Source organism: Thunnus maccoyii, chromosome 12 (genome assembly GCF_910596095.1).
Source record: "Thunnus maccoyii chromosome 12, fThuMac1.1, whole genome shotgun sequence".
In the NCBI taxonomy this organism is placed as follows: Eukaryota; Metazoa; Chordata; class Actinopteri; order Scombriformes; family Scombridae; genus Thunnus; species Thunnus maccoyii.
Window position 1 is genome coordinate 13,848,241 of NC_056544.1, and position 12,180 is coordinate 13,860,420.

General features: G+C 36.9%; 2 protein-coding genes across 2 annotated transcripts; both read left to right on the plus strand.

Moving 5' to 3' along the window:
* The first annotated feature begins 1,553 nt into the window (after window positions 1-1,553).
* Window positions 1,554-9,143, plus strand: LOC121908290 (caprin-2-like). Its single transcript, XM_042428198.1, is given in 4 exon segments — window positions 1,554-1,683; window positions 8,221-8,403; window positions 8,557-8,729; window positions 8,828-9,143. Coding segments are annotated over 4 exon segments (738 nt in total). The 3' UTR covers window positions 9,080-9,143.
* A 1,537-nt stretch (window positions 9,144-10,680) lies between these two features.
* LOC121908291 (complement C1q-like protein 2) lies at window positions 10,681-11,630 on the plus strand. The gene is made up of 3 exons (XM_042428199.1): window positions 10,681-10,927; window positions 11,068-11,190; window positions 11,350-11,630. Exons 1-3 carry the CDS (start codon window positions 10,681-10,683, stop codon window positions 11,628-11,630), a joined length of 651 nt encoding a protein of 216 aa, XP_042284133.1.
* The last annotated feature ends 550 nt before the right edge of the window (window positions 11,631-12,180 follow it).

Below are 12,180 nucleotides of genomic sequence, written 5' to 3' on the forward strand. Positions count from 1 at the left end.
TCAGCAGATGAATGTGAAAACGTACTTCCAGTGTCAAACTCTGCACTTCATCATACTGGACAGTGAAGCTCAAACATCCAACTGTAGGAACAAGAACAAAAACACATTTTTGAGTGGAGGAGGACTTTTATACATTAGACTTAACAATTCTTTAACTGATATAAAATAGTTTGTATTAGTACTGGCATATTAGATTATTTCTTAAAAAATCTTGCATTCCCCATACTACTAAATTATAAAACCATTTTTAAAGAAATGTCCTAAGAATGAACAGTTACACAGCAACTAGCTTTGCTATGTAACAACTCAACCAACTTTACTTTTTTTCCCCAAATTTTCTTATAATTTGTACTAAATTGCACAGTCCTTTCTGTAAAACATTCTGAAAATGAACAGTTAAATACCTAACTACTCCGAAACTTTCCAGAAAGTTAGTAGAAAATTAAGGGACTTTTAAAATAAAGCTTTACCTAAATATACAGTATAAATATCATGCACACAACCAACATCTTACTATCTTACTCCATACCCTCCTCTTTCTTTGAACTTGCCTGCCTCCATGTGGACAAAGAGGATACAGCAACCAGATTCAAAGAGAAATCCAGTTTAACACCCACACATCAAGCCTGAAGTAAAATATCTAAGTTACTTATTAAATTACTTATTTACCATATGTTTATACTGTATACTACATTACTTATTTTTGCACTTTCCTCTCACATGGAACATGGAGCTTTTAAGACACAGTCCTGAAGATGGAAGTGGACGCACACAATCACACAATCACACAATCACACACACACACACACACACACACACACACACACACACACACACACAAACAAACACACATACACACACACATTCACAGGCCTAAACATATGAGTGTATATGCTGAAAATGGAGATAAGATATTGGATGAATGTGGGGGAGCTGAGAGCACCTCTGTGTGTCTGCTGTTTCCTCCCACTCAGTGTGCAGAGTGAGAGGCAGACGCAGAGCATTTAGTCTATTTCAGTACCTGGATATGGGAGATTTTTTCTTCCCCTGTTCCCTGTAAGACCAGAGTGACTCAACCACACTTTTACACAATCTGACTCTAGCGGGCAGCAAGGCAACGCTGCTAGAAAAATCAGACCCTTAAAGTGGGATGCTACTGCGGCCAATCACATGCAAATGCCTTTACTTCCTCTCAAGGATTGGTATTTACTCCTGGTTTGCATAAAACATATATCTGTATTCATCTCCTGTCTTATCTCCCTTGCATGCTCTAATTTTGGTATTTGTTTCTGTTGTTGAGGCCATCGTAAATCACTATTGAAAAGGTTAAATAATAAAGGTTTAGTAGACATAGAAGCAAAATAAACATGTTTGAATCATTCCTTCCTTTTTATTTTCTTTTTGTAAGGGATCATGAGTGAAGAAAAATATAGCCCACAAAACAACTGAGGAAACTTTTGGCATGCTAACTAAACATTTAGGATTGTTTCTTCAGGAGAAATAGGTTTTCATTTTCTCAATCTCAAGGGCATTTCCTCATCGGGGTGGTATACATGGTGTTGAACAAGCTGATCAACATGAACAGAAGAGATTCAGAGATGAAGACCTCAGTGGCTCTGTTGGCTTTATGCCTCTTCCACCTGCCTGTGGCCGAGGTTTCTAGCAGCGACCCAGCTTGTTTCTGTGAGGAGAGAATAAGAAAACTGGAGGCCTGAATGAAAAACACTGAGACACAGAGCATCAGAGAGATAAAAGGTGGGAACAGTTTGACCTTGTTTTCATATTTCATGCTTATTCCATTTTGTCATCACCTGGTGATTCATGTGATACATCACTGTAGTGGTGTGTTATAGTCATTGCACTATTGTAGAGTTGAATATGTATGAATATATATATTCCATGTATGAGGAAACTACATGTGCATTTTCATGTAACCCATTCAAGGTAACAAAGTGGCATTTGGAGCACTTATTGGCAATATATAATATTGTCAAGTTATTGGACTTTTCAGTGCTGACATCACGCTGACCTACAAAAATGTCTACACAAACACTGAATGTTACATCTCCTCAACAGGTAAACTTGCTGTATAATGACGTGTATTCGTACACACAGGGCTTCATTTCAATGTATACATACTTTCTTTAACTGATACTGTACTTAAAGTGGTCTGTAATGTTATTAATTTCCCTGATGATAAACTCACTGTTGATCATCCCCAGGCAATTTCACAGCCTCAATCAAAGGAGTTTGCTACTTAAGCCTCTGTGGCTATAATCAATCCTCTAGATCAATGGGGCTGCGACTGATGAAGAACAGAGCAGATTGTTATTGTGTACAACCATGCAGATGGAAACCTTTACAAGACAGCAACCAATGGCATGACACTGTAATGAAGGATGTACATGAATCTCTTTCCAAACACCTGGATTTTTGATTATGTAAATAACCACTCCACCTTCATTGGCCATTTGTTATTCCCCCTGTAAGCGAAATGGAAGTTCACATTAAGTATGGCCCTAAAAAAGGGAAACAGGTTAATTAGTGACGAGAACAATCTTCAAAGTCAGTCAAAGGGCTCAGTTTATTTTCATGGTTGTTGATAGTGGTGGTGGTGGTGTTACAATAAAAATAAAATCTCAAAGCAATGTAATCAATAGCATAAGACAATGGACAGAAGTAAGCAAGTATAACATCTTTATTAAAATTAAAATTAGGTCAAATATATATTATTAAAACCCTTAAAAAAGGATGAACCAGTTCATGCTGAACAGACAGTAAACAGAAAATTCTGCTTCATCCAACATCACAGATAATAAATACAACTTTGTGGTAATCTCAGGTGATCTTATCTTCATTATTAAGCTTCTTACTTCTCACATCTTGCAGCTCTTCCGTCTTGTGTCTCCAGGAAACTTTTCTAATGCAAGTTAAAACACATCAGACCAAACTTCACTTGAATGCACTTCAATCTGTTTTATCACCTTAATTAAGTGACATGGAAGATACAAATAGAGAGGGCAAAATATATTTTCAAAATGTATACAGTTTGCTCAATTTTGCACCAAAAAATGCAATACAGTATTTTGCTTCCTTACTTTCTGAAAAAACAAACAAACAAACATCAACCATGAAGCAAAAACTCTGCTGCAGGGCTAGTTTTTCATCGAATTTAAGGAAACAGTTTTAACTAGAATGTGCATTTCCTGAAGAAAATGAGAGGGGTCTGGCTGCAGGCCTCCTCTGTGGGGATGTTTCCTGTGGAGGCTTTGCTCTCAGGGCAGCTCCACTGTCAGGACAGGAAATAACACGTTGGGGTTTTTTTTGGTTTTTTTATCTATCATTAAAAACCATAGAAGAAGATGCGAGGCATGCCCATGGTTGTTTTCAAGAGCCGTTCATAGCGGTGACAATGTGACTGTGGAAATATACATGTTTATTTTGGTAATATATTTATATTTTGAGAGATAGGAAGCTTGTGGCAACATTTTGAGGTATGATATGTATTTGAAGAGTTAAAACTGTGAGAGTGAGACATGTTTAGGTTTTTTTTTTTCTGGTCTAAAAAAAAATTGCTGCTTCAGCCTGTGCCTGATGACAACATACACTGATAAGATCTTAAACAGCTGTAAAAGGCCTCACTTACGACTTAAATTGCTCCAAAAGTACTGTAAAAGAAAACTGAATAATAGGTTATCATTTGATGTATTCCTTAAATATATCATACATGTTTCAGATAGTGTTTAAGTTCAGTTTAGTGTTAGTTTGTGTTTCACACATTTCCTCTGTGCTGTGTCTATTCTAAACTTAGTTCTTTCCTGTGTAAGATGAGGCAGTTGTGTGTTTAGTTTATTCTGTTATACCCTTACCTGAGCCAGTGATAAGATAAACCGTAGTTATGTAGATGTTTATGTGTAAAACTGATAAGCTTTTAGAGGATAGTGTGGTTTGTCCTTAATTTAATATAGTAGTAATGTTATTTTGTGATGCTACTTGGTGCATGCTTATGTACTGTCATATATGGTCGTGAAGAAAGACTGTTCCTAGGTTAGCTGAACTTTTGACTTATGTTTCTATCTGAGGGTTGGTTGCTAACCTGTAAGGTTAGTAAACAGATGTCTTAAATTCTGTACGAGTAGTATTTAAGGAACTGGTTAAGTGCCAACCTTTCAGACAAAGAAAAGATAGCTAGGTGGTATGTATCTTTGTCTCCAGAACTATGATGCATTATACCTCTGATTGTATTATTTGATTACATTATTTCATAACCTGACAATGCTCTCTTTGTGTGTTTATTGAGTGATCAGCAATTTCCCATTACAGTACAAAAGGTACAACAACACAGAACACACCTCTGAATATTGAAAGTTTGCTAAACGTTTTAAAGATTGAACTGCATGCCAATGTACTGTATGTCCCAACATATGAGTTTCTAAGTTACAAAGAGTTTCCAACTTTTCAACTGAGGTCTATCATTCCTCCCACAGGCTGTCATTATAAACTTTAATATTTTAAAAATGTATATAAAATCACTTGAATATGCTAGAAAAAATAAAAGTAATAGCACACATTGTGAAAACATGCTCAACATGTTAGAATTGGAACTGTTTCTAGCTGTTAGTTAGTTTTGGGACTAGTTAGGTCCTGAAGAAACATGGCGGAATAAAAATATAAAGTGAACGAAGAACAAAGTGTGATTGCTGCAGGTACAATACAGAGCGCTCAAGTCAGAATCCAAGTAGTAATTACAGCTGGGAAATTTTTCTTTCACTTAATAATGTGGATATGCCTGAAAACCAAACAAATATGGATGCCTCACATCAGACAAAGGCCAACATTTAATATAATTAAACCTATATTTAATAGATATGGTGTCAATGCACAGAATTTTAAAACTCACATAATCATTTCTGTAATCATACAACCGTCCTGATGACGTCAACGCTCATCTTTTCCATCCATGGATGTATAACTATATACAGTACTGTGCTTAAGTTTTAGGCCCTAAAAGTAAAGTGAGGATGCTTTCAAAAATAATGCCATGAATAGGTATTATTTATCAATTAAAGTCATACAAAGTTCAGTTAACAAAAGAAATCCAAATGAAATCAGTATTTGGTCCCCTCCTCGGTACACTAGTGCAGTTTTTCAATGTACTTAGCAGGTAGGTTGTTCCAAGTATCTTGGAGAACTTGCCACAGTTCTCCTGTGGGTTCAGGCTGTCTCAGTTGTTTCTGTCTCTTCATGAAATCCCAGATTGACTCCGTGATGTTGAGATCAGGTCTCTGTGGGGGCCATACCATCTGTTGCAGGACTCCTTGTTCATACGCCTCCCTGATGGTAATGCATAATGGATAAGAATCTAAACATCTGAAGTCCCTGATACTTTTGCACAGTATTGTATGTATAAATGGTAAATGGCATGCTAACATATTAAACTAAGATGGTGAATGTAGAAAATGTTGTACCTGCTAAATATCAGCATATTAATATTGTCATGTCTTGCTGCTAATAGGGCAGTAGACTCTTAGTCTCGTTGCACTACCGTCTAATTTGTCACCCATCTGTGGTTATTGACTACGAGTCTTCTCACAATAATTGACATCTAACACTTTTTACTCTTGGTTTGTAGTAAATATGTTTTTATCTAATGAACCTTACCTTACCTTACTCTTATCTTGTATTTTTGCTTTATCACTTCTTTTTTGTTCTACCTTATCTTAAATGTGCCATAAATCACTACCATAAAGTGGTAAAAGAGTAAATCCTTACAGTAAGTACATGTTCGAAAAAGACAAAGTAATGATGAAGGACAAAATAATATAATAAATGATAAGTAATCCATTGTTTCTGGTCTATCAGAGAAGAATAAAACAGCCTTTCATTTTCTGGTAAATGTAAAGGTTTTTCCCTCTTTGTGTGGTATATAAAGCATAGTGATGCGAGCTGACAAACCAAAGAGAAGATCTCAGTGCCTGTGCTGACTTTATCCTTCTGCTACCTGTCTGTGACCGAGGTCCAGCTGGTGGATCACAGAGCAGGAATGGAAAATACCACAGAGATTCCCAGCAGTGAGCCAGATTGTTTCTGTGCTGCTGGTGACATAACAGGGTGCAAGAAAAACTTTTGGGTTATTTTAAGAGAACTGGAGGCCAAATTGAAAAACACTGAGAAACAGTTAGAAGATCTGAGAGGAGAAGTTCAAGGTAAGAACATCACTGGCATTATATGATATGAACTGAACAAAACATCCAAATTAGAAAAGTGAATTATAATTTCCATTGCACACACACACACACACACACATAGATCATGGTCACTTTTGGGGACATTACATAGACTTACATTCAATTCCTGAAGACTAACCCTAACCATGACCATAACCACTCTTTGCCTAACTCTGACCCTTACCCTAACCTTAACCACTGGCCTCTTTTTCCCAATTTGTCCACAATTGGACAAAGTTTAGTTTGTAATGTGTCCCGAAAGTTGGATAAGACACACACACACACACACACACACACACACACACACACACACACACACACACACACACACACACACACACACACACACACACACATGCACACACATACACACATGTTTTAACAATATGGTCATGCTTTCACGGAAAAGCATATGCTTGCAAATATATACTGTACACTCACAAATTTTCTCTGGAAAACCGCTTGATTTACATCCGCTTATAACACACACACACACACACTCAAGCAACAACCAACCCTGACACACCATGCAGAAGTCCCACAAGGATCCACATCCCAAGAGAAGCAGCAGCAGCTGACCTCAGGACCTGGCAAACAGTCCTAAAGCAAGGAACACAGCTTCTATGAACTATAACTATAATATATAACTGTACTAACTATCTATAAGTAACATTTACAATGTACAGTGTAATACACACATAATACTTGTGAGAACAATTAATTGTTCATTTGATTCTGCACATGAGATTTGTTGACAACAAGAAAGTCTGAAAGAAGTACCACGATTTGATGAAGAGCATCATCTTACTTTCATACATACATACACTGAGTTTGAGAAAGTGGTAGACATAATTTATTGTGGTATTCTGGCCATTATCTTAGATTTGCAACTTAAAAAATCCTAAAATGATAATATATTGGTATAAACAGCATTTGTATTTCACACAAGGACTCCATATGTTGCTTTTCTTTCTCAGTTTCACCTGCCTGTCCTCTAGTGGACAGAGAAGATACAGCAACCAGATTCAAACACATGAAGTTTTGCATGCACATATGAAATCTTATCAAAGTACATTTGAACATTTTATAACTTTCTCAGTCGTAAAGGATCACAGAGCCATTCAGAAACAATCCTGAAGATGGAGGTGCATGCATGTAAATACACACACACACACACACACACACACTCACACACTCACACATACATACACACTTATCACTTATTCACAGGCCTAAACGTACAAGCATATAGGCTGAAAATGGAGATAAGATATTGGATGAATATGGGAGAGCTGAGAGCACCTCAGTGTGTCTGCTGTGTCCTCCCACTCAGTGTGCAGAGTGAGAGGCAGATGCAGAGCATTTAGTTTATTTCAGTCCCTGGATATGTGAGGTCTTTTTTATCACTGTTTCCTCCAAGAACAGAGTGACTCATCCACACTTGTACACAATCTGACTCCTGCAGGCAGCAAGGCAACGCTGCTAGAAAAATCAGACACTCAAAGTGGAATGCCACTGCGGCCAATCACATGCAAATGCCTTTACTTCCTCTCAGTGGTTGGCATCTAACACTGTTTACTTTTGGTTTGTAGTAAATATGTTTTATCTCATGTACCTTACCTTTTTTGTACCCTAGTTTTCTATCTTGTGTTTTTGCTTTATCACTTGTTTTTTGTTTCATATTATCTTAAACCTGCCATGAATCACTACAATGAAATGGTAAAAGAATAAATGCTTAAGTACATGTTTAAGAAAGATAAGGAAGGAAAAAATACGTTTGAAAACTTAAATGATAATACATTGTTTCTGCGGAAAGAAGAAGAGAAGAAGAAAACATCCTTTCATTTTCTAGTAAATGCAAAGGTATTTCCTGCTTTGTGTGGTATATAAAGCATAGTGATGTGAGCCAATCGAGACGAACCAAAGTGACTGAAAAATGAAGATCTCAGTGGCTGCGCTGACTTTATCCCTCTACTACCTGTCTGTGGCCGAGGTCCAGCTAGTGGATCACGGAGCAGAAGAGAAAATACCACAGAAATTCCCAGCAGCGAGCCAGATTGTCCTTGTGCTGCTGGTGACATAACAGGGTATGAGGAAAACTTCTGGGTCAGAGAATTGGAGGCCAAACTGGAAAGCACTGAGAAACAGTTAGAAGATCTGAGAGGAGAAGTTCAAGGTAAGAACATCACTGATCTATATATATATATATACTATTTTAATTTCATCCATTCATATACAGTTTTCATTGTGTTCAAGTTGATTCAGGTTTAGTTGTGTTTAAACAAAAGAAACTTTATAGTAACCCTTCATTTTCATATAACTTCTCAAGGTAATCGGGTGGCATTTGGAGCATCTATTGGCAATGTTGGAAATATTGGACCTTTCAACACTGAGATTACTCTGACCCACAAGAATGTCTACACAAACACAGGCTCATACAACCCTGCAACAGGTTAACTTATCGTATAATGACGTGTGTTCATACATACTGTATATGGGTTAATTTGGTAAATAAATACTGCCTTTGCCTATGAATAAGATGGAAAGCATGAGAGATACTGTATTTAAATTGGGATGAAATGTAACTAATGTAAACATTCTACTACTTCAGCTTCTCTGGCAATAATATTTCCTCTAATCCAATGGGGCTGAGACTCATGAGGAATGGGGTGCAGATGGTCACTGTGTACAACCATGTAGCTGGAAACCGCCACGAAACAGCAACCAACGGCATGACTCTACAGCTTGAAGTTGGAGACCAGGTGTACATGAGACTCCGGACAAACACCTGGATTTTTGATAATGGAAATAACCACTCCACCTTCATTGGCCATTTGTTATTCCGTCTGTAAGTGAAATGAAGTTCAGATAAACATGGCCCAAAAAGGGGAGACAGGTTAGTTAATAAGGAGAACAATATTCAGTCATATGACTCAGTATATTTATATTGTTCTTATTGGTTTTACAATACAAATGGAAACTAAAATTGATGCAATCAATAGTTTGAGTTAATTTTGCAGGTTTAAGAGGAATCCACATCATTATTGTGTAAAATGAAAAATATGCATTCATTAACATTGCATTTGCCTCTATAAAGTGATTTTTATTACTGAAGTTAATATGACTTTTGCTTTTTGTTTGGTAAACAGAAGTTTGTTTTCATCATCTGATCAATAGTCAACAACAATCCCATCATAGACTCAAGCTGACTCACAGCTTATTATTTCCATTTCATTTTTTTTTTGTAAATGAAAATATGAAGTCCAGTTTTCTTTCAGTATCAATAGTCATAGCAGAGTTTCACATCAATCTGTTTTATCACCTTAATTAAATGACGTAGATAATACAAATACAGAGGGCACAATATATTTTCAAAATATATACATTTTGTTGTATTTTGCACCAAAAAATGTAATACAGTATGTTACTTACATACTTTCTGAAAAAAACAACAGCTATCAAGCAAAACATCAATTGCAGGACTAGTTTTGTACTGAATTTAAGGAAACAGCTTCAATTGGCGACAGACTGAAGTACTGATGTATGTTTGAAAGGTGATGTGATTGCAGAGCTTAGAAAAAAAATGAATGAACTACTCACAGATAGAAGACAAATGAAGGGAAAAACCCTAAATAAATAAGTGGAGAAACAAAACAAATGCAGATGCTTCCATGCAGGGCACCAGGCACCAGATTTAAACACCTACAGGATATTTTGGACCAGTGCTCTTCACCACCATCATCAAACTATCTATATTAGAGAATATCTTTTGGTAGAATGGTATCTATGTCTTCAGTAGAGTTCAAGTGACTCAACACCTCATGAAATTAATTTTTAGTCACACTAGCAGTGTGGATAGAGGGATGGCAATGCTGGTCTGTCGGTCAGTCCACTACTTTAGCACAGACTAAAATACCTCAATCACTGTTGGGTGGATTGCTGTGAAGGTTGTTACACACATTCATGGTGGCCAGAGGATGAATCCTAATGACTTTGGTGATCAGTTTTCCTCCAGCACCACCATGAGGTTAACAGCAAGGCAACAACACTAAAAAAGTCAGATGCTGTAAGTGGAACGCTACTACGGCCAATCACATGCAAATGCCTTTACTCAAGGATTGACATCTAACACTGTTTAATCTTGGTTTGTAGTAAATATGTTTTTATCTCATGTACCTTACCTTTTTTGTACCCTCTTATCTTGTGTTATTGCTCCATAAAGTGGTAAAAGAGTAAACGCTTACAGTAAGTACATGTTCCAAAAAGATAAAGTAATGAAGAAGGACAAACATGTTTGAACCCTTAAATGATATGTAATCAGTTGTCTTTGGTCTATCAGAGAAGAAGAAAACAGCCTTTCATTTTCTGGTAAATGCAAAGGTATTTCCTGCTTTGTGTGGTATATAAAGCATAGTGACACGAGCTGATCGAGATGAACCAAAGTGATTGAAAAATGAAGATCACAGTGGCTGCCCTGACTTTATCCTTCTGCTACCTGTCCGTGGCCGAGGTCCAGCTGGTGGATCACAGTGCAGGAGAGGAAAATACCACAGAGATTCACAGCAGCGAGCCAGAATGTTTCTGTGCTGCTGGTGACATAACAGGGTGCAAGAAAAACTTTTGGGTTATTTTAAGAGAACTGGAGGCCAAATTGAAAAGCACTGAGGAACAGTTAGAAGATCTGAGAGGAGAAGTTCAAGGTAAGAACATCACTGAATTATAGATTGTTATTGTTATTTTGTTATTTTCAGTGTGTTCAAGTTCAAATTAGTTCAGGTTTAGTTGTGTTTAAACAAAAGAAACTTTATAGTAACCCTTCATTTTCATATAACTTCTCAAGGTAAACGGGTGGCATTTGGAGCATCTATCGGCAATGTTGGAAATATTGGACCTTTCAACACTGAGATTACTCTGACCTACAAGAATGTCTACGCAAACACAGGCTCATACAACCCTGCAACAGGTTAACTTATCGTATAATGACGTGTGTTCATACATACTGTATATGGGTTAATTTGGTAAATAAATACTGCCTTTGCCTATGAATAAGATGGAAAGCATAAGAGATACTGTATTTAAATTGGGATGAAATGTAACTCTGTCTGTTGTTGATCATCCACAGGTATTTTCACTGCTCCAGTCAAAGGATTCTACTACTTCAGCTTCTCTGGCAATAATATTTCCTCTAATCCAATGGGGCTGAGACTCATGAAGAATGGGGTGCAGATGGTCACTGTGTACAACCATGTAGCTGGAAACCGCCACGAAACAGCAACCAACAGCATGACTCTACAGCTTGAAGTTGGAGACCAGGTGTACATGAGACTCCGGACAAACACCTGGATTTTTGATAATGGAAATAGCCACTCCACGTTCATTGGCCATTTGTTATTCCCTCTGTAAGTGAAATGAAGTTCAGATAAACATGGCCCAAAAAGGGAAAATGGGTTAGTTAGTAAAGAGAATAATTTTCAGTCAAAGGGCTCAGTTTACTATTATGTTGTTGACAGTGGTGTTGGTGTTACAATAAAGCACAAAGGTTAGAGTGTAAGGAGAACAATTTTCAGTCATATGTCTCAGTATATTTATATTGTTGTTGTTGGTGTGACTATAAAAATGGAGACTAAAATCAATGCAATCAATAATTTGAGTTAATTTTGCAGGTTTAAAAGGAATCCACATCATTATTGTGTAAAATGAAAAATATGTATTCATTAACATTGTATTTGCCTTTGATTTTAGTACTGAAGTAACTATAAGTCTGTAAGAGTACAGTCTTGGCCTGCTCTATGTGAAAAGGGCCCTGAGATTACTTCTGTTGTGAAAATTAAATTCAATTGGATCATCTGATCAACAGTCATACAACAACAATCCCATCATAGACTCAAGTTGACTCACAGCTTATTATTTCCATTTCATTTTTATTTGATATGAGCTCAAACCAGGCAGGTAC

Coding starts and splice junctions, on each gene's coding strand:
- LOC121908291 (XM_042428199.1), top strand. CDS start 10,681: ATGAAGATCACAGTGGCTGCCCTGACTTTATCCTTCTGCTACCTGTCC. Junction 10,928..11,067: donor TCTGAGAGGAGAAGTTCAAG/GTAAGAACATCA, acceptor TAACTTCTCAAG/GTAAACGGGTGGCATTTGGA. Junction 11,191..11,349: donor CTCATACAACCCTGCAACAG/GTTAACTTATCG, acceptor GATCATCCACAG/GTATTTTCACTGCTCCAGTC.